The 22,733-nt window shown below is 33.0% G+C and overlaps 1 protein-coding gene across 5 annotated transcripts in view; it reads left to right on the plus strand.

Moving 5' to 3' along the window:
- The window catches only part of KCNT2 (potassium sodium-activated channel subfamily T member 2), a 389,618-nt gene that overhangs the window by 347,817 nt on the left and 19,068 nt on the right, over positions 1 to 22,733 (plus strand). For all 5 annotated transcript variants that reach the window (XM_514073.6, XM_016934731.3, XM_001134868.5 and 2 more), the window contains one exon: positions 9,069 to 9,369. In XM_514073.6, the coding sequence (XP_514073.2) occupies positions 9,069 to 9,369 (301 nt within the window). The remainder of the gene's footprint in view (positions 1 to 9,068; positions 9,370 to 22,733) is intronic.

Below are 22,733 nucleotides of genomic sequence, written 5' to 3' on the forward strand. Positions count from 1 at the left end.
CCTATTGTAATTGCAATTTGGAGAGATTCTAGAGCCTTCTGTTTTAAGGGGTCTAATTCAGTGTGGGCCAGTTTGCAAGTAGGAGCATAAATGGGCTTAAGTAAAAAGTGATACTTGTTAATGAGGAATATCTTCCATCCGGAACCCCAAAAGGCCTAAAAATGTTAGTTTTGTCTTAACGTTGTGGATACTGACAGGTCATTGTTTCTCGAGAGTGTCAGTGATGAAGTAGCCTTTGATCAAATAATGCTCAGAAATTTGACTACACTGGGGAACCTTGCAGTTTGTATAAGACAATGGTCTATTCTTTCTTGTGAGCTCCTTTTTGAATGTTTATTCATCCTTAATGAGTGTATCAAAGGAATCTCCTTAGAAGAGCATGGCATCAATGTAATGTCATACCTATTTTCCCACAGAAACTTGGATGCATTAAAGATCCGCCTGCCGAGGGATTGTTTGTGACAGCAGGACTGTTTAAGTATTCTATGTGTAGTCAGGTAGAGAAGTTTGAGTTCTTTTGAAGGTAAAGAAAAGCTATAAGCCTTTCCCTGTGACTGTGGGGATCGGGATCTGTGTTGTTACAGAGGCATAGGCAGCAACAGCAGCAGGAGCATTTTTGTGGGTGGCCAAATGAGCTATCTCCTTTTAGGAGTGTAAGAGGCTATCAAAAGAGGCACTTAATAGAACATATTTGTCAAATCCTTATGACTTTATGACTACAAAGTATTTACAAATTGCTGATTGAATGGAGTCAGTAGTGTCACCAAGTAATGGTGGCCTTAATATGTGGAACCACAGCATTAAGCTTTGGATGATCTACTACCAGCCTCCATTTATTTTTTTCAGGTTTAAGAACAGGCCAAATTTGACTATTAAATGGAGAAGCAGTGGTGACTATTACCCCTTCTCTAAATAGTTCTTAGGTAAGGGGTTCCTTGTTCCAGTTATTGTAGTCCTTATTAACTACTTTTATTGAGAAGACAGAAAATGCATGTGATTCTATATTGTCAAACTACTTGTACATGTCAAAGATTTGATTAGATTTACTTTAATTTGTCATTAATTGGTTCAGAGCATCCATGTCTACTATGGGATATTTTTAGACAATATCTGTTATGACCATGGAGTATTTAGGCCAGAAAGTAATTCTGATGGTTAAGATAAGGTATATTTATTTGCCCTGTATTTTATATGTGATAATCACCTCCATAAGAGTAAGGGGAGGTACCTTTATTTTAGTGCAATTCCCATATTTAGGGTACTTTGTTTAAATTTAGTGGCATCTTCAGTGATAACTATAGTTCGATCCTCAACTTTGATTAAGTTTCTTAACTTTTGCCAATGGGTGCATCTCAGGAAACATATAAGTTAATTTGGAGCTTATGTTGTAGAGGCACAACACCATTCAGCAAACTTACCTGCCTTTATAAGTTCTTCAAGTAATTTAAGAATTTCCAAGTGGGACAAATTATAGACTTCTGTTTACATTTTTGTTTTCCCCTGTGTATCCAGTTTTCTGCTTCTTCCTCCTATATCCAGTTTTGTTTTTGTTGTTGGGGCTGGTGCTGTTTTTTGTTTGTTTGTTTGTTTTGTTTTTGTTTTCTATCCTGCTCATTTTTACAAGCCTCCTTCAGAGAGTCTCAAGTAAGTATCATCAGGGTTATGGGCCTCCCTGATGGCAATGGTTGCTTCATCAGATTTTAAGTTCCCTAGATTGAAGTTGGGTTTGAATTAACCTCTTGGGTATGCCACAGAGTCCCATGTTTGCTTTTCTCTATAACTGTGGGGATCAGGAACTGTGTTGTTATGGAGGCATAGACAGCAACAGCAGCAGAAGCATTTTTAGGGGTGGTCACATGAGCTATCTCCTTTTAGGAGTGTGAACCTCAGCATTCCACATGGTAACTCCTCTTCTTCCATACAAGCAACCACCCAATGGACCTGTATAATGCACAAAGTAACAGGTATTTTTCCTAGGACACACTTACACACTTTAGAATGGGGGCTGATGCATGGTTGAGACATACAACCAGTGATCACACAGTAGGAATTATTCCCCTGTGCCTAGTGTCAGCCACATTTCTTACTGGATACCAACCACTTGATTCAATATTAGACACAAAGATAGGTCTGGGCTAAGACACATGACATGGAGCTATTACCAAACTCCCGTTCCTAAATATTACTGATGCTTCCAGGCATTAAGTTCATTTAATTCTAAACAGAAACTTGGAAAGACTCAGCAAATGCAGCATAAATTTGCACAGGTTAAAGTATGCTTGCCAGTGGGCAGAAAAAAACCCAAACAGCATAATTGTCTCGACAATACAACAAATTAACAAGGCAAAACATAAGAAGAGAGACCCCCAGTGGTGGTGGTCATTGCCTAGATACCCCTTGCTGTGCCAGTTGTTAAGACTACCTTTCATAGATGGGATAATACCCAACCACCATCCCAAATCCAGTCCTGTTGAGACTGATGATTGCACACCTGCACTAAGAGGGTATTGAAAGGGCTACAACTCATATAATGAGGCTTTCCATGGAGAGTGAGGCAGGCTTCCAACCAGGTCAAAAAATGGCTTGGGCTGGAAAGAGCAAGGAAAAGAAACTGGCTTGGCTTTCATCACGATTAAGCATTGGGGCTGGGCTGGGCATGGTGGCTCACGCCTGTAATCCCAGCACTTTGAGAGGTTGACATGGGAGGATAGCTTGAGCTCAGGAGTTCTAGGCCAGCCAGGGCAACATGGTGAAACCCCATCTCTACAAAAATACAAAAAAAAATACAAAAATTAGCTCCATGCCTGTGGTCCTAGCTGCTCGGGAGTCTGAGGCAGGAGGATTGCTTGAGCTGGGAGGTGGAGGTTGCAGTGAGCAGAGATCCTGCCACTGCCCTCCAGCCTAGGCAACAGAGCAAGACCCTGTCTTAAAATAAATAAATAAATAAATAATTTTTAAAATTAAAAATATATATATATTGGGGCTGAAGTGAGGTCCTACATGTAGACTGGGACTTACCAGCTTCCCCATCCATGGGGCAGAAGGGAAAGGAAGAGTGTTGGCACTTGAAAGCAGTCAGCAGTCTAATGTCAAAAATGGAGGCAGACTATATATGATGAGATATGGTAAATGAACGTCTCCATATCTTGAGCTGATGGAGAAGACTTAAATTTCTAAATAAGTAATGAAAACTCAGGAAGTAATGTATATACCTTCTGCCTGTCATCCTCCCATTTATGAATTACATCACCAGAATTCTAGTATAATAAGACAAACCATTAAAAACAATGAAAAAGTCCCCTCTCAATTTGTTCTTTTTAACTCAGATACATTATTTAAGTTCTAAGAGCAGGCAGTCATCAAGTGGTTAGCAGTTACATGATATTAATATTCAGTGTTATAAAACAGGAACAAAAACATAAGATTTTTCTGGCTTAAGGCAATAGGAAAAGCATTAAGAAATTGAAGCCTTATAAACCAGCTGTTTCCAAATGACAGCTTTGAAAGATCAAGAAAAAAAAATCAACAGCAGGATGAGAAAGAATGCCAAGATAATAAATTAGCTAGATTCCAAATTCCACAGAGACCAAAGTATAAGTAGAAAGTAGAGATTGAATTAAACACACACACACATATACACACAATGCAGTAAAACCAAGTCATCAAAGAGGTGTAAATGTGCAAGTTAATGTGTACATTTAAAAATGTATCATAAAAAAGAGATGGAAATAACCAGAAATATAACAGTAACTATATTTGATTTATCTTTTAGAGATAATAACCAAAATGTAGATGAGGTTGGATGGAGAAAGAGGTGCTTCGTTTGATAGTAGTGAAAAACCACTAGCATGAATTTGTGGGTTATTTAATATTATCTCTTAATAGATAATTTGATTTTTTTTTCACTTGGACATATACATAAATTTTGCCTTTTGAAGTTATAGAATTGGAATGCTGAGGTAATAGAGGTTCTACCTACTCTGAGTATATTTTATATTCATAGAATTATATATCGGTGGTTTGCTGCACCCATCAACCAGTAATCTACATTAGATATTTCTCCTAATGCTATCCCTCCCCTAGCCCCCCACCCCATGACAGGCCCCAGTGTGTGATGTTCCCCTCCCTGTGTCCATGTGTTCTCATTGTTTAACTCCCGATTATGAGTGAGAATATGCAGTGTTTGGTTTTCGGTTCTTATGTTAGTTTGCTGAGAATGATGGTTTCCAGCTTCATCCATGTCCCTGCAAAGGACATAAACTCATCCTTTTTATGGCTGCATAGTATTCCATGGTATATATCTGCCACATTTTCAAAACCATCATGGCATACGTATACCTATGTAACAAACCTGCACGTTCTGCACACGTACCCCAGAGCTTAAAGTAAAATTTTTAAAAAAAGGATTATATATAGGTGGAACTGAAAGAGACCACACAGATGAAATAACTTATTTTTATGTATGAAAAAGGAAATCAAAGATTAAAATAATTTTTGTCATTCCATCAAATTATTGGCTTTAAAAATGTTATTATTTGAACATGAATTTCTTCAGTAAATATTTGGCTTTAAATTTGCTTTAGAGTTTAAATACTAGGTTCTTATAAATTTTGTGTTTTCTTGTCATGAAGACAGGGTATTTTCCTGTCTAAAATTAGATTATTTTCTAAGAATCTCAGTGATTTGCTTAAGGTCATAAAATATTTTCCTGAGGTGATTGAAAACACAGCTTATTTATTTGATTCCAAATTCAACATTTTTTAGACTATAAGATTGTTTATTCTCTAATTGTCTTTTTGATTCCAAAATTAATTTGGAAATGCATCAATATACAGTGTAGCTAGCTATTTTCTTTCTCTGCATAGATCACAGACCACATGTACATATTAAATTGAGCTTTGGAAACTGGTGAAACATCTTTCTTTAGATTTTTTTTAAAATAAAAATAAGCTTTCAGTGAACTCAGAGTCACTAGCCTTGGTGCTTATATATTTAAATTTAGATGATCCCTCAAGTATTCTTATAATTTAACATTTACTTAATGGAAAATATCAGATAAGGATTCTTTGAGAAAATGTTAAACTAGCATATTTTAGTGATTTCATTTTCTTTTCTTCTTTAACAACAATTCTGACTTCAATCATAAATTAAACAGCACAGTTTAGAGTATTATGAAGTCTGTAAAACTATCCTTAAGGGAGTCATGAGTCCAGATTACAAACACTCATTTTCAAACTACTAAGTGAATTGATTTATTTAAAATACTACATTGTTTATAGATTGCTCAATAACCTATGACATGAATAATTGTTCAGTAAAAAATCAAGAAGAGGTTGAATTGAGTCACTTTGATGTGTGTGTGAAGAGTAGGGAAAAGAGTGATGTATTTAGTGTATCTGACACTTTCTACTTTCCTGAAAACTATAATATAATCAGCTGTTTTAGGCATAAGAAACATTTTCTTATTTTTTATGTTTTTAATTATTATTCATGTGAAGAAATACTTTTAGCCTTAAAAATCATATTAAGTATGATAAATATTTAGGAAGTAATATAACTTTTAGAAAATGATAATATTTTAAATTTGTATGGAAATTGTTGGAGTAGTCATCAATTTTTCACTTCTTTATTGAACTGTATATATTACCAGAAGCATTTCATTTACATATGCAAATGTATTTTCATCATTCTCACAAACATTAGTATTAAATTTTGATTTTTCAAGTTAATGATTATATTATGTGCCTGACAATAGAAAAGTCAGAGTTCTGTAGTTATTCCATGGAAAAGTACAAAATAATTCATAGAAACTGTGCAGAATGAAAAATATTCACTTTCACTTTAAAATTTGTTTTTGTTTAAATTTACTAAACTTTAACCAAGAAATCTTTACAGCCAAGAATATGTTTTTAGCATCTTGATTTATTCAGAGGTCTAGTGATAGAGAAAAGTGCACCAAAAATATGAATGATTCCCTCTCTTTTTCATCCCCATTTTTCACTTTTTACATACCCATCATAATGATTTCGTATTATTTTCTTCCTTTTACTGTCCTTTTATACAAGGTCATAAGCCATAAAATATGAATATTTATTGGGTGTTTTCTAAGACAGACATCTTACTATGCCTTTTCATGCATTATCTCTTTTATGTCTTCAGAAAAATTTGATAGGCAAAGTAGTAATGTAATAATAGAATGACAATTTTTTAGAGAGGGAAATGGAAATAAACTTAAAGAGCTTAGATTACATAACCAAGAAGACAAACTGGTAAGTGGTAGAACTGTTATTTAAACTCAGGTCTTATGCTAAAACCTTGCTTTTAACCACTCTATCATTGTGACTCTGAGTTCAGGAGAAGGTCCTACTATAAAGGCACTGTTGTGTATCCAGCACTGTACTATTTCCACTAGATTATGATGGCATGTTTAAAACACAAGAGAGTTACAACTAGAAGAAGAAATGACATCAGGAAAGTATATTTATAAATGGACCTCCTATTAAAACACACAAATACACACACACAAACACACACACATTCAATATCCAACAAATAGAGTAATAAACGTTTGTTGCTAGTGTTATTGATATTGTGGATAACTTTACAAGGATATATTAATGATATTATTGTTATATGTGAAAGTTTACAGTTGACAGATGTTTTCTTTATATATTAATGTGATATGAATTTTCACATTTCTGTCAAATAGAAGATGGCTGTTATTATCCTCACTTTTTTATAGGGGCTATGCAGTTTTATTGTGGAGAAAGAGTTAGGAAACATTCAAAACAGAACTCAAATTTGTGTATATTATACATATAAACTTAATGTACTTTTTATTATGTCCCGTTGGAAGAAAGAGAAAAGAATGCAAATTCCAAACATGTAAAGAGCAATTGATGTGTTTTGGGTTTGGATTTCCTAAAATTAACCCTCAAATTCTTCTCATTTCTTTTTACTGTAGTTAAAGTGAGGTTAGTAAAGAAATGTTACTTATTTTATGGAATTATTGAAAAAAAAGATGAGATTCTTACAGATTTTTATGTACAAACTATGACAGTTTCTCTTGGGGGAATTCAAAATAATGCTGAATAGGCTATTAAATATTGCTTAACTAATGTATACATAGGTTTCAGTTCATCTTGTAGACGTATACTTTACCTGATGCCTGATACACATGGCTAAGAAAAGCATTCACAAAATCAGTGTTTCATCTCCTACTTGGAAAAGAAGTGAATCCCTATGCTCCCCTTTAAAATTTTTTATTAATTTATGGCTTTGTGACTTGAATTATAAGTGATATTAGATGAACATAGTATCTTTAATGTTTGATTTGGCAAGATTATTATTTCCACATATTTGTAGGAAATCAAACTATCACTCATAGGGACTTATGACTAGAAAGAGGAACAAAAAGATCACTTCAAATAAATTTAAGATTATGATTAAACTCTGCAAGCAAGTCTCTAAATATGACTGAAATATCATATTTTCATTGTTGCTACAAAGTACAACTATATTACTAAATACATATTGATATTATTGTTGGTGGTACGTATTACTTAAGAGTTTATGTGTTTTACTTCCACAGAAGTGAATTTTTAGTACATTATCAAGTAGGTGAGAATAGAGTTAAAATTTTATAAAAATGTTCATTATTGTTAAACCATGGTATTAAAAACTTTTAATGCTTAGAAATCAAGTTCTGGTAGATAAAATATGGTTTCTAAAATCATTTAATCTCAATTATTTTATAATGAAGAGATGAAGATTTTTTGGATATCCCTCTGATATAGTACTGTTTTGAAACAGATGTGGATTAGTATTTGAATTTTTGGATGAAATTAAGTGTGAGAGAATTTCATAGCTTGCCACTGGGAATTGTATATAAAGCATTGACTGAGTCTGTATAATTTATATTCACTTTTAAAGGATTTTATTGGATCTACTTCCTGACGTTACTTAAATTGGTAATTTAAATTCTATTACTTTAAAAGCCAGCAACACATGCATGTTATAACTGAAGTTCAAGCTTCCATCCGTAGAAGGGAAACACAGTTCACAGATTCATGAATGCTGCTCTTAAGTACAATAGTATTCAGGAAATTGTTCATTTGCATGTGCATGTTTTTAGAAAGTAAGACTTTCTTCTTTGATCAGTGTTGCATTTCATATGACTTCCTAGTATGAAAAGCAACAATTTTGAAACAGTAAGTATTGCTTATTAAAGGCTTAAAATCAAAGGAGAGCATCTTACTTTAAAAATCAGATTTAGTCATAAAAGAGTAAGTCATAATAGACTTTGTGAGTTTGTTCATTGTTTTTCCCTCCTATGGAGAACAGCCTGTTTTAAGTCTGAGTTGTGATTCTACAGTATATTTGTGAAACATTAATATTTACAACATATTTTCACTCAGAATACTTAGAATACTTCCTGAAATATGTTTTAATATTTTAGTCAGAAAAGCACTTTATATGGTTAATAATAAATGCATGAGTTAAAAAGTGAGTTTTGTTTTCTTCTGGAGCATATGAGAGAATTTAAAAAATTCACATATTATAACGTTCATGCCAGTGCTGTCTTTAGAAAGAGCAATAATTTAAAAACAACATTAATTCCAAATCTAAGATAGTTATCTTAATTATTTAAATTGAGCGTGAAATACTTGTAATAGGTTTAGAAAAGTCCATTACATGGATTTTATTTGGATAAAGTTGTAAAATGTCTGGTTTTGTATGTTTCAAACAACTGTATGCTAGTAATATCATAAATAACTATGTATGCTAAGTAAAGTTTATGCCTAAAAATTGAATACTTTCATAAAAATTTATACCAGAGGATACAGGTATTTATTTTGCCTGATTTATATGTAAGTTCAAGGAAACATACATTTTAATATTTTTAGTAATGGAAAATTAGAATCAAAGACTGATTTTGCTCTTTCTGTGAAAACTCTCCTGAGTAGAAATATAACTATAACAATATATTAGCAAATAAAATATTATTTCAACTTCAAGCCATATTTATTTCTAAAGTATCTAATTATCAATATCTATTTCCTTTAAAGTCTCAAATATCTATCAGTGTAGAAGAGTGGGAAGACACCAAAGACTCCAAAGAACAAGGGCACCACCGCAGCAACCACCGCAACTCAACATCCAGTGACCAGTCGGACCATCCCTTGCTGCGGAGAAAAAGCATGCAGTGGGCCCGAAGACTGAGCAGAAAAGGCCCAAAACACTCTGGTAAAACAGCTGAAAAAATAACCCAGCAGCGACTGAACCTCTACAGGAGGTCAGAAAGACAAGAGCTTGCTGAACTTGTGAAAAATAGAATGAAACACTTGGGTCTTTCTACAGTGGGATATGGTATGCTCTTTAAAAACTACTGTATATATGGACTCGTGATTTCTTGCCATTAGTAGTAATATAGTTGGTTCTAATTTAATAAAGAATTGAATTTTTGCTTCACAGGTCAATTAGTAGAAACTAGTGATACATCTAATCTCCTACAGAAAATTTAAATGATGATGATAAGATAAAATGCTAAAAATTTTCAGCGTTTGCTGAGTCTGCTAGGTACTGTGCTAAACCCATTAAATGAATTATCTTAATTTTAATTTTCACAAAAACTCTGAGCCAGACCCTGTGTTTTCATGTTAGAAGTAAAGAACCTAAGTCAGGTAGCCTTCTAATTATCATCTTATTCTAGTGCCTGAGATAAAATGAATTTGAGGCATTGACAAGTAACTGATTGTATTGGCCACAGGTAAACCAAAATGTTCTTATAAAATTTGTTTAGTTTATGTGGTTTAGAAACAAAATCTTCAAAAACTTTAATTTTGAAGCTCAAATACTGCTGTATCTCATATAGTGCCGATCTGTCTCAATAATTGTTCAGTTCCTATATATGATCCATAATTGCCATATAGACACTATAGACACAGCTTAAATAAATAATGCAAAGCTTAAATAATGCAATGATACATTTAAAATATATCATTTATCAGTGTATGAATTTTACTTTAAAAAGATATTTAGTCCAGTCAAAGGAAAACCAAATGATAAACAAGGTGTTTTATTTTACGTATATAAATATGTAACATGGTAAACCAGGAACTCAGATAGGGTTAGTATCATGCAAGTTAAGAATCAAATAGAAGGTATTCCATATTTACCCTTTTCCCTTATTTAGTATTGAAATCTCAACATGAGGCAATGTTCTTAGGAAGAAATTTTAGTCTTCGAATTAGAGTTTAAGAGAAGTTGCCTCTGCTTCTTTGAATAAGGAAAAAACCCACATATTAAGTTAGCACTACTCTATGCATAGCGTGCTATGTGTGCTACTCCAGGAACTATGCTAGGTGCTTTATGTGTATATTCTCATTACTCTTTATAACCCTGATTTGATAGGTATCTCATTTTACCTTTCAGAATTTTGACTTTCAGAAGTTAAAGACTTTGCTCAAAGACATACAGTTAAAATGTGTTGTAGTCAGGACTCCATATATAGTTGAAGTTCATAATTATATGATACTTACTTAAATGTAGTCCAGATTCATCTGTGACAAATAATTTTAATATAATCACATTTAATGTCTTACATTAAGAAGCAAATTAAAAGCAAAAGTAAGATCGTCATTTTAGAAATCCACTAATAGCTATCTGCCAATTAATTGACATGGCAGGTGATAATATTCTTAAAAGGATTATAACTGAGAATGCAGCCCAGCGGGTCTCAGCCTTATTTTGCCCAGCCCCTATTCAAGATGGAATTGCTTTGGTTCAAATGCTTCTGACACTAACACTGTTTTTTATATATATAACACATCAAAGGATATATATATATATATATATATATATATATATATATATATATATTTCCATGATAATCACCTGTGAAACTGTCAAACTTGAGGAAAATGGTGCTTTACAAGTGATGTATTAGGAATCTTATTTTTATATTGTCTAAAGAAAAATAATTGTATCTCAAATAACACAAAAAACTCATAAGGAAATGTTGAAAATATTTAAAAATTTAAGTCACCAAATTACTAATATTTTTTTCAAAGAATTAGCAAACACTTTAAAATACAAGTTGTCACTAACATCATAGAGCAGTCAACACTGTTGTAACTGCTGGATTAAGTTTTTTCAGATTACCTTTGTTAAACCAAAATTAAATAATGTGAAATTATAATTTATGGAAAATGCTGTCATGGACCACAGCTTACAAGGATGTCATTTTTGTTTGGCTTAATTTTTTCATGATTGATTTCAGGGTTTAAAATTTCGCAGAACTGTTAGCTTTTTGGGGGGGAGTAAAAGGATATACCAGGCTTTAAAAATGGCTCAGTGGTACCAGGTTTATAAACTTGACTTCAGTAAATTTTGAAAATCTGATGCTTGACTATAGAAATTATTGCTTTATGATCATGGAATAATTGGCAGTTGTTGAGGAAAAATATGGAGATAAGTTCCAAAAGGAAGGGCAAGATTTTTATCCTTGTGTTTATGCGTATATAATACTATGTGAAAACTCAACTATGAAATAGTGGAGACACATTTATTTGCCTTTTGAGAGATTAAAACAAAGTTATGAGACATTAAATGCCTTGCCCAGAGTGATTAACATGCAGGAGGAACTGAAACTCTGACCTTATCTGCAAATGTATAGCACTATTAAAATTGTTAATATTTTCTGATATACAGGTTAGGCTGAAATAATCAAAAGTCATACAAATTCTCATGCATTTATTATCTGAGATATACGTATACCTACTGCCAAAAGATTCTGCATTAGAATACAAGTACACAATATATCACTTGTAATTCCAAAATCCATAATTTCTGAAACCAAGGTTTTAAGTAAGTTTGGCACTAAAATGTGTTTGGATATGGAAACTGATCCAAACTACCTGAAATGATTAGTATCCTTTACTTATCCTATTTATTGTGAACATATATGTTTTACTGCAGAACCGTTAATTTCTCTGCTCCTTCAAACCCTACTGTGGATGCTACACATTATGCGTTATATGCTCAGTAATATTTTCTAAATCTGAAAAATTTAGTTCTCAAATACATCTAGCTCCAAGGGATTGGGAGGTGAAATATGAGGACCCATATGCTTTGAGGAAACAGCTAAAGTGACAATCTACAAATTCTGCTTGCTTTTAATTAATTTTTTGTAACTTTCTTCAATATAATTTTTAAAATATATTCACCTCCAAGTTGGACAAGCCGTGTGTTCTTTGGCAAGTCACATCTCTCTGAACTTATTGTCCACCATCAAATGAAGATAATAAAGTATTCCCCAGGGGTATGATGTGTTAGTTATAATTGTCAAATAATAGAATGCAAGTGAAAAGATTTTTTAATCTATAAATTCCATTGCAAATGTGAATATTTTTTTTTCTGTTAATAGCTAGCATTATTCCTCAATAATCTGTTTAGACTGACTCTCACGCTCACGAACATTGCCCTTTTTTATCTATTGATGGATTTTATGATTAGCCCATAAAATGGTATTTTTAGTAGTATATATTGGCAAGTAAATCTTCCTGATGTGACTGCTGATAATAGGTACTAGCTGATTTGGACGTGTATTGTTATAAATTTCATACTGTTAGTAAAAGATGAAAAGCCAAGGGAAGAATAAAAAGAAATCCTTTTAAATAAAACAAGATAACTAACAGTGTCTAGGCTTGTCCTTTATTATACCCAAGAGAAATTCTTATTTTTTTGTCAAGTAAATTATAATTTGCCTAAAATAATGAATAGAGTAAGCAAGAACTCTTTTATAGCTAACATGGTGACTTAGTTCTTAGTCATTGTCTTTCTTATGCAAAAGAAATAAGCAAACTTAACAAGAAAGAATTGTTATTGTTACTCAAACTATGATAGATTTAACAGCAGTAGTAATAGTAGTGGTGATGGTGGTAGTAGTAATAATAAGACCATCATCTTCTGTTTTCAGCTCATAAGTTTTCGTATTTTTTAACGAATAAATCAAATATTTTTCTCTAGTACAGATTTCTTCACAGATTTATCCTAAAACGTATTACCAACTGGGGAAAAGGAACTATGGCTAGTTATTTCTTTTATAATTTTTTGCAACTTTTAATAAGTGGAAGGAATAATACAAGTATTTGAGATCACGCTAATGACTTCACTAACAATTTACTATTTCAGAAGGAATTGGCACTGGATTTTTATTGTTTTTTGAGATATATCATTTAGCTTTTCCTAATATAAATGAGTGTGTGTGTATTTTCCCCAGAAAATTAATTATATTCTGTATACTTCTATATTTCCAGAACTCTCAGGGTTGGCCCTCAAAAACACAAGAATGAATACATGGGGTTTGATTTATGTTAATCTCATTCTGTTCATAGAACTTTATTAGGAGTAAACAAACTAATCTTTTTTCTTAATAGATAAATCAATAAAGCATTCCAAAAGGGTAATTGATGAGTTAATGATAGGTAGTAAATGAAAATATTTGAGCAATAAATTGTTCCTATCTACTTAAATTAAAATATAAAGTTTTACTTTATAGAGTTGTATCATATCCTTCCTAGAGCATTAATTTTTCAATGACACCAATATTTTGCATAATTTCTCACCATACTTAATTGCACTTATACATATATTTAATCTTTACAACTGGAAATTCAAGTGCTGTGTTTTGGCACATGTGTAGGAAAAAAGAGGCCAATTTGAATCAAATAAAATTTTTTTGTTATGGAAATAAGTTAGTTGGTTGAGTGAACTTTTTACTTTTAACAGTTTATTATGGGTTGAGTGGTTGAGTATAAATAGTTAACAAAAGAATAAAGAAAGAGCTTTCTAAATGCTGCAAAACAACAGGGAGAAACTTCTGATTTTGACCATCATTTATGTTCTCAACTGAAATAATACAAAAAATGTGAAACAATATTGTGCAGACTTTGGACAAAGGAAGCGTATAACTTTGTTCCCCAGGGAAAGGGAAATAGATGAATTAACTCCTTTATAAATCAAGGACTAGGATGCAAAATAAGAAAATATGACCCGTAACCAGTATAAAAATTAATCAACAGAAACAGATTCAGAAAACACAGATCTTAAAATAGTTATAATATATTCTATATGTTCAAGGTGGCAGAGGAAAACAAGAACATGATAAGGAAATAAACTGAAGATAGAAGAGACCAAATTGAACATTCTAAAAATGCATAATGCAGTATTCCAAGTTAAATACTGGATGGGGGTGGCATCAGAATACCTACCACAGAAAAAAATATCAATGTACATAAAGCCATAGCAATAGACTATCCGAAATACAGTATAGAGAGAAGGAGGGAAAATAAAACTTCGAAGAACACATAGAATGTTAGTTACCAGTGGGACAATATCAACTAATGTAACATGCATGTAACTAGACTCCAAAAGGAGAGAAGAGAATGGATATTTGAAGAAACAATGGCCAAAATTTTTTCAGATTCGATGAGAACTCTACCTAAAATTTAAGAACCTCATTGAAACCCAAGCAATATAAATATTTAAAAATATAAATACTAATAAATACATATTAATAAGTAATGCCAAGAAACAATATACAAAACTGCTGAAAATGTTTCAGAAGGGCTAGGGGAAAAAACCACTTTATGAATGAGGAATATAGGTAAAATGTAAACAGACTTCTTGTTAGAAACTTTACAAAACAAAAAAATAGAAAGGCATCTTGAGAGTAGTAAAAAAAATAGTCCACCTATAACATTATATATAATATAGATATCTTTCTAAAATGAAGGCAAATAATATTTTTAGACAAACAAATGCTGAATTTGTTTATACTACAAAAAAATGATAAAAGGCTTTCCAAAAACAGAAGAAAAATGATGCCAGGTGGAATTATGGATCTAGACCAAATAGTAAATATATAGGTAAACATGAAAGCTATGTTTTTACTTTGTTAAAAGATAATTTACTGTTGAAAGCAAGTTTATAACATCGTGTGGTTTTTAGTACATATGGAAGCAAAAATGTCTGGCTATAATAACTCAAATAACAGGAAAGGAAAAACTGACATATAATGTAGTAAGGTTGTTCTACTACATGTGAAATGGTATTATATTATTTCAGAGTAGAGAGTAATAACTTAAAGCTGTATATTGTAAACTCTATAGCGTGAGAAATAATAGCACACTAGTTTTGCTAAATAAAGCAACCATCCTTTCTTGTTTATGTGTTGCGCATGTCCTCTTACATCTACAATGTAAGAATTTAGTAGATGCAACAGTTATCATATGGTCTGCAAAGCCTAAAATATTTACTATCTGGCTCTTTACAGAACAAAAGTTTGCCAACCTATGACCTAAAGGAACTACAAAATAACTAAACCAAAATGATATAACTAATAGCCAATAGTGCAAACAAAATGGAATGATTAAAAGAAGAATTTTTAAAAAAACTTACTTCAAAGAAGGAAGAGATAATAAAACAATAAGAAAACACAACTAGCAAAACGAAACATCTAAACCCTAATATATTAACAATTATTTTAAATATAAAGAGACTACACAGTTCAGTTGAAATGCAGAGATCATCAGGTGGCATTAAAGAAAGCAAAACGCCATATATGTTGTATAAAAGAAACCCACTTAAAAACAAAACTGGTTAAAAGGAAAAATATATTTTTAAATTTTTTAATTTTTGTGAGCACATACTGGGTGTATATATTTACGTGGTACATGAGGTCTTTTGATAAAGGCAAATAATGCATAATAATCACGTCAGGGTTAATAAGGTTTCTATCATCTCAAGCATATATTATTTCTTTGTGTTATAACCAATCCACTTAAACTCTTTTAGTTATTTTTAAATGCACAATAAATTATTATTGACTGTAGTCACCATGTTTTGCTATCAAATACTAGGTCTTATTCTATCTAATTATATTTTTGTACCCAATAACTATCCCCTTTCTCCCATCCCCACTACCATTCCCAGCCTCTGGTAACCATCATTTTACTCTCTGTCTCCATGAGTCCAGTTGTCTTAATGTTTAGCTCCCACAAATAAATGAGAACATGTGAAGTTTTTATTTCTGTTCCTGGCTTATTTCACCTAACATAATGACCTCCAGTTCCATCACATTGTTTCAAATTACACTATCTCATTCTTTTTTCAGCTCAGAAAAACAAACAAGCAAACAAACAAAAAACACACTGCTGAACACACTTTGGAAGGGCTAGAGGAAAAAAACACTTTATGAATGAGGATTAAATGTAAAATGACAACAGACTTCTTCTTAGAAACTGCAAATCAAAAAAAGTAGAAAGGCGTCTTTACTCCATTGTATATATGTATCATATTTTCTTTATCCATCCATCTCTTGATGAAACTTAGGTTGCTTCCATATCTTGGCTATTGTGAATACAGCTGCAATAAACATGGGAGTGCAGATATCCTTTCTTTTGGGTATATACCTAGCAGTGAGAATGCTGGATCATATGGTAGTTATGTTTTTAGTTTTTTGAGGAAGCTCTCAACTGTTCTCCTCATAGTGGTTGTACTAATTTACGTTCCCACCAACAGTGTACAAGGGTTCCCTTTACTCCATATCCTCGTCAGGATTTGTCATTGCCTGTATTTTGGATGAAAGCATTTAATTGGGGTGAGATGATATATCATGGTAGTTTTGATTTGTCTTTCTCTGATGATCAGTGACATTGAGGAACTTTACATATACCTGTTTTTCATTTATATGTCTTCTTTTCACCAATGTTTATTCATCTCTTTTGCCCATTTTCAAATTGAATACTAGATTATTTCACATAAAGTTGTTTGAGCTCCTTACACATTCTGGTTATTAATCACTTGTCAGATACACAGTTTGCAGATAGTTTCTCCCATATTGTGGGTTGTAACTTCACTTTGTTGTTTGTTTCCTTTGCTGTGAATAAGCTTTTTAACTTGATGTGATCCCATTTGTCAATTTTTGCATTGGTTGTCTGTGCTTCTGGGGTATTAAAAAATCATTACCCAGTCCAATGTCCTGAAGAGTTTTCCCAATGTTTTCTCTTAGTACTTTCATAGTTAGTAGTCTTAAATTTAACTCTTGAATTTTGATTTATTTTTGTAAATGGTGAGAGGTAATGGTCTAGCTTCATTCTTCCACATATAGATATCCAGTTTTCCTAGAATCATTTATTGAAATTCCTTTCCCCAATGTATGTTCTTGGCACCTTTGTGGAAAATGAATTCACTGTTGATATCTGGTTTTGTTTCTGGGTTCTCTAATCTGTTCCATTGGTCTGTGTGTCTGTACCATGCTGTACCATGCCAGTACCATGTTTCATGCTGTGTTTTTATGCCAGTACCATGCTGCTTTAGTTACTATAGCTCTGTAGTATAATATGAAGTCAGGTAATGTGATTCTGTCAGTTTTGTTCTTTTTTGCTCAGGGTAGCTATACTGGGTCTTTGTGGTACCATATAAATTTTAGAATGCTTTTTTTTTTATTTGTGTGAAGAATATCATTGGTATTTTGATAGGGATTACATCGAATCTGTAGATTGCTTTGGATAGTATGGGCATTTTAACAATATGTGAACATGAAATATCTGTGAATATGAAATATCATTCAAATTTTTTTGTCCTCTTCAATTTCTTTCATCAATGTCTTTAGTTTACATTGTAGAGCTTTTTCACTTCTTTAAGTTAGTTCCTAGGTATTTAATTTTATTTGTGGCTATTGTAAATGGGATTACCTTCTTGATTTTATCCGATTGTTCACTGTTGGCATATGAAAATACTATTTTTTTTTTTTTTGAGACAGAGTCTCACTCTTGTCATCCAGGCTGGAGTGCAGTGGCATGATGTCAGCTCACAGTAACCTTCGCCTCCTGGGTTCAAGTGATTTGCCTGCCTCAGTCTCCCAAGTAACTGGAATTACAGGCATGCACCCCCAGGCCCAGCTAATTTTTGTATTTTTAGTAGAGACAGGGTTTCACTATGTTGGCCAGGCTGGTCTCAAACTCCTGACCTCAGGTGATCCTCTCGCCTTGGCCTCCCAAAGTGCTGGGATTACAGGCGTGAGCCACCATGTCTGGCCATTGATTTTTGTATGTTGATTTTGTACCCTGCAACTTTACTGAATTTGTTTATCAGTTCTAATACTCGTGGTGGAATCCTTAGGTTTTTCCAAATAGAAGAGCATATCATCTGCAAACAAGGATAATTTGATTCTTTCTTTTCCAATTTGAATGACTTTTCTTTCTTTCTCTCTCTTGCCTGTCTATTCTATATACACCTTCCAGCAGTATGTTGAATGATGTCGTTGAAAGTGAGCATCCTTAACATGTTCCAGATCTTAGAGAAAAGGCTTTCAGTTTTTCCCTACTCAGTATGATACCAACTGTGCCTCTGTAGTTATGGTTTTATTGTGTTGAGGTTTGTTCCTCCTATACCCAATTTTTTTAGTTTTTTTTTTAATCATGAAAGGATTTTGAATTTTTCCAAATCCATTTTTAGCACCAATTGAAATGATCATTTGGTTTTTGTCCTTCATTCTGTTGATAAGATTGAATGATTTGCACATGTTGAAGCATCCCTGCATCCCTGGGATAAATCCTACTTGGTCATGATGAATAATCTTTCTAATGTGCTGTTGAATTCAGTCTGTTAATACTGTGTTGAGGATTTTTGCATCAATGTTCATCAGAGATATTGGCCTGTAGTTTTGTTTGTTTGTTTCTTTGTTGATGTATCTTTATTTGGTTTTTGTATCAAGGTAATACTGGCCTCTTAGAAAGACTTTGGAAGTATTCCTTCCTCTTCTATTTTTTGGAATAGGTTGAGTAGGATTGTTATTAGTCCTTCTTTCGATGTTTGGTCAAAATCAGGAGTGTAGCCATAAGGGTCTGAGGCTTTTCTTTGCTGGGACATTTCTTATTATGGCTTTCATGTCATTATTTGTTATTGGTCTGTTTAGGTTTTGGATTTCTTCATGTTTCAATCTTGGTAGGTTTTGTTTGTCTAGGAGTTTATCAATTTCTTCCAGCTTCCTATTCATTGTCATAGTTGTTCATAGTAGCGTAGCCTCTAAAAGATCCTTGGTATTTCTGCAGTATCAGTTGTAATGTTTTGTTTTCATCTCTTATTTTATTTATATGGGCCTTTCCTCTTTTTTTCTTAGTCTGGATAAAAGTTTGTCAATTTTATCTTATCAAAAAACAACTTTTTCTTTTGTTGATCTTTTGTATTTTTTTCTTCATTTCAATGTCATTTATTTCTGCTCATATCTTTATTGTTTCTTTTTTTCTACTATTTTTGGTTTAGCTTGCTCTTGCCTTTCTAGTGCTTTAAGATGCATCATTCGGTTGTTTATTTGAAGGTATTCTATTTTTCTGATGTAGGCACTTTTAGCTATAAATTTTCCTCTAAGTACCACTTTCATTATACCCCATAGATTTTTGGTATGTTGTGTTTCCATTACTTTTTGTTTTGAGAAATTTTTCAATTTCCTTCTTAATATCTTCATTGAGCCATTGGTCATTCAAGATTATATTGTTTAATTTCCATGTGTTTGTATAGTTTTCATAGTTCTCTTGTTGATTTGTAGTTTTATTCCACTGTGGTCAGAGAATATACTTGCTATAGTATCATTTTTAAAATAAATTATTAAGTCTTGTTTTGTGGCCTAAAATATGGCCTGTCCTTGAGAATGATCCATACACTAAGGAGAAGAATGTGTACTGTGCAACCATTGGATGAAATGTAATATGGATTTTGGTTGTGCCCCCACCCATATCTCATCTTGAATTGTAGTTTCCATAACCCCTACCTGTTGTGGGAGGGACCTGCTGGGAGGTAATTGAATCATGGGGTGGTTACTTCTATGCTGTTCTTATAATAGTGAGTTCTCACAAGATCTGATGGTTTTATAAGGGGCTTTTCTGACTTTTGCTCAGCACTTCTCCTTCATGCCATCATGTGAAGAAGGATATGTTTGCTTCCCCTTCTGCCATGATTGTAAGTTTCCTGAGGCCTCCCCAGCCGTGCGGAACTGTGAGTCAATTTATCTTTATAAATTACCCAGTCTCAGGCGGTTCTTCATAGCAGTGTGAGAACCAACTAATACAAAATGTTTTACCAATATCTTAGTAGATATTTGGTCTATAGCAAGGATTAAGTCTGACATTTCCTTGCTGATTTTCTGTCTGGATGATCTGTTTCACATTGAAAGAGGGCTGTTGAAGTCTCCAGTTATTATTGTGTTGGAGTCTATCTCTCCTTAGTTCTTATAATATTTGCTTTGTATATCTGGGTAATCCAATGTTGGTTGCATGTATATTTTCAATTGTTACATCCTTTTTATAAATTTACCCCTTAATCATTATATATTGACCTTTGTCTCTTTTTATAGTTTTTGCCTTGAAATCTATTTTATCTGATGTAAAAACAGTTCTCCTAGTCTTTTTTGGTTTCTATTGGCATGGAATGTCTTTTTCCATACCTTTTTTTCAGTCTATGTGTGTCTTTACAGGGGAAGTGTGTTTCTTGTAGGCAAGAGATCATTAAGTCTTGTTTTTCTAATTCATTCAGGTGCTCTTGTATTTTGATTGGGAGGGTTTAGTCAATTTACATTCAATGTTTTCATTGATAAGTAACAACTTACTCCCGACATTTATTTATTTATTTGTTTTTTGCTGGTTGTTTTGTGGTCTTCTCTTACTTCTTTCCTTCCTTCTCATTTTCCTGTTAGTGAAGGTGATTTTCTCTGGTGGTATACTTTAATTTCTTACTTTTTATTTATCGTGTATCTGTTGTATGTTTTTTGATTTGAAATACCATGAGGCTGGCAAAATATCTTACAACCCATTTTATTAAACTGATGACAACATAACACTGATTGCATAAACAAACAAACAAGTAAAGAGAAAAGTAACCAAAACTCTACACTTTAACTTTATTCTCCACTTTTTAACTTTTTGTTGTTTGTATTTATATCTTATTATACTATGTCCTGAAAACTGGAAAAATTGTAGCTATTATTTTTGATCAGTTTATCTTTCAGTCTTTCTACTGAAAATACAAGTAATTTACACATCACTATTACAATAATATTTTTGTGTGTGTGTGTATTTACTATTACCAATGAGTTTTGTACCTTCAGATGATTTCTTATTGTTTTAACATCCTTTTCTTTCAGATTGAAGAACTCTCTTTAGCATTTTTTATAGGCAGGTCTGGTGTTGATGAAATCTCTCAGATTTGTCTGACTGGGAAAGTCTTTATTTCCCTTTTATGTTTAAAGAATATTTTCAATGGGTTGAAAACACAAGGATAAAAGGATACAAGTATTATTCCTATTCTAGGATACAAGTATTTTTCCTTCAGCACTTTAAATACATAATGCCACTGTCTCCTGGCCTGTAAGATTTCCACTGAGAAGTCTGCTTCCAGATATATTAGAGCACCATTGTATGTTGTTTCTTTTCTCTTGCTACTTTTCAGATCCTTTCTTTTTCTTGATCTTTGGGAGTCTGATTATTAAATGTCTTAAAGTAGTCTTATTTTGATTAATCTGCTTGATGTTCTATTATCACCTTGTATTTATATATTGATGTATTTCTCTAGGCTTGAGAATTTCTCTGTTACTATCCTGTTGCATCAACTTTCTAAGCCTATCTTTCAACCTCCTATTTAAAGACAGTAACTCTTAGATTTGCCCTTTTGGTGCTATTTTCTAGATTCTGTAGGCATGCTTCATTTTTTAAAATTGTGCTTTGCTTTTTCTCCTCTGACCATACTTTCAAATAGCCAGTTTTCAAGCTCACTAATTCTTCTGTTAAGAGACTGATGCATTCTTCATTATGCCAGTTGCATTTTTCAACTCTAGAATTTTTGCTTGCTTCTTTTTAATTAGTTCAACCTCTTTGTTAAATTTTTTGTTAGGATTCTGAAATCCTTCTCTGTGTTATCTTGAGTTTTGTTGAGTTTCTTCAAAACAGCTATGTTGAATAATCCATCTAAACAATCAAATATCTGTCTCTCCATAATTGGTCGCTGATTCCTTATTTTGTTTGGTGAGGACGTGTTTTCCAAGATGGTCTTGATGCTTCTGGATGTTCATCAGTGTCTGGGTATTGAAGAGTTAGTTATTTATTGTATTCTTTGCAACCTGGGCTTGTGTGTACCCATCTTTCTTGGAAGGCTTTTCAGGTGTTCATATTTCGGCTTTGTTATTTTTTTGGTTTTGCTTTGGCTTTTTTAGAGAGAGGGTCTTGCTATGTTGCCCAGGCTGGTCTCAAACTCCCAGGCTCAAGCAATCCTCCCACCTCGGCTTCCCAAACTTCTGGGATTACAGGCATGAGCCACCACAACCTGCCTGAGACTTGGACTTTGTGTTTAAAGTTTTTGGTCACTGCAGCCATATCTACTCAGGGTGCACCCCAAGCCCTGTAATGCTGTGGCTCTTACAGACTTGTAAAAGTATTACATTGTTGGTATTGCATAAGATCTTGAAGAATTCTCTGGATTACCAGGCAGAGACTCTTGTTCTTTTTCTTTATTTTCTCCCAAACAGAGTCTCTCTCTGTGCTGAGCTGCCTGGAGCTGGGAGAGGGATAACACAAGCACCCCTCTGGCCAGCACTACTGGGACTGCAATGGGTCAGACCTGAAGCCAACACACTGTGGGGCCTTGCCCAAGGCTTGTGGTAACCACTGCCTGGCTACCAC

Source organism: Pan troglodytes, chromosome 1, assembly GCF_028858775.2.
Source record: "Pan troglodytes isolate AG18354 chromosome 1, NHGRI_mPanTro3-v2.0_pri, whole genome shotgun sequence".
In the NCBI taxonomy this organism is placed as follows: Eukaryota; Metazoa; Chordata; class Mammalia; order Primates; family Hominidae; genus Pan; species Pan troglodytes.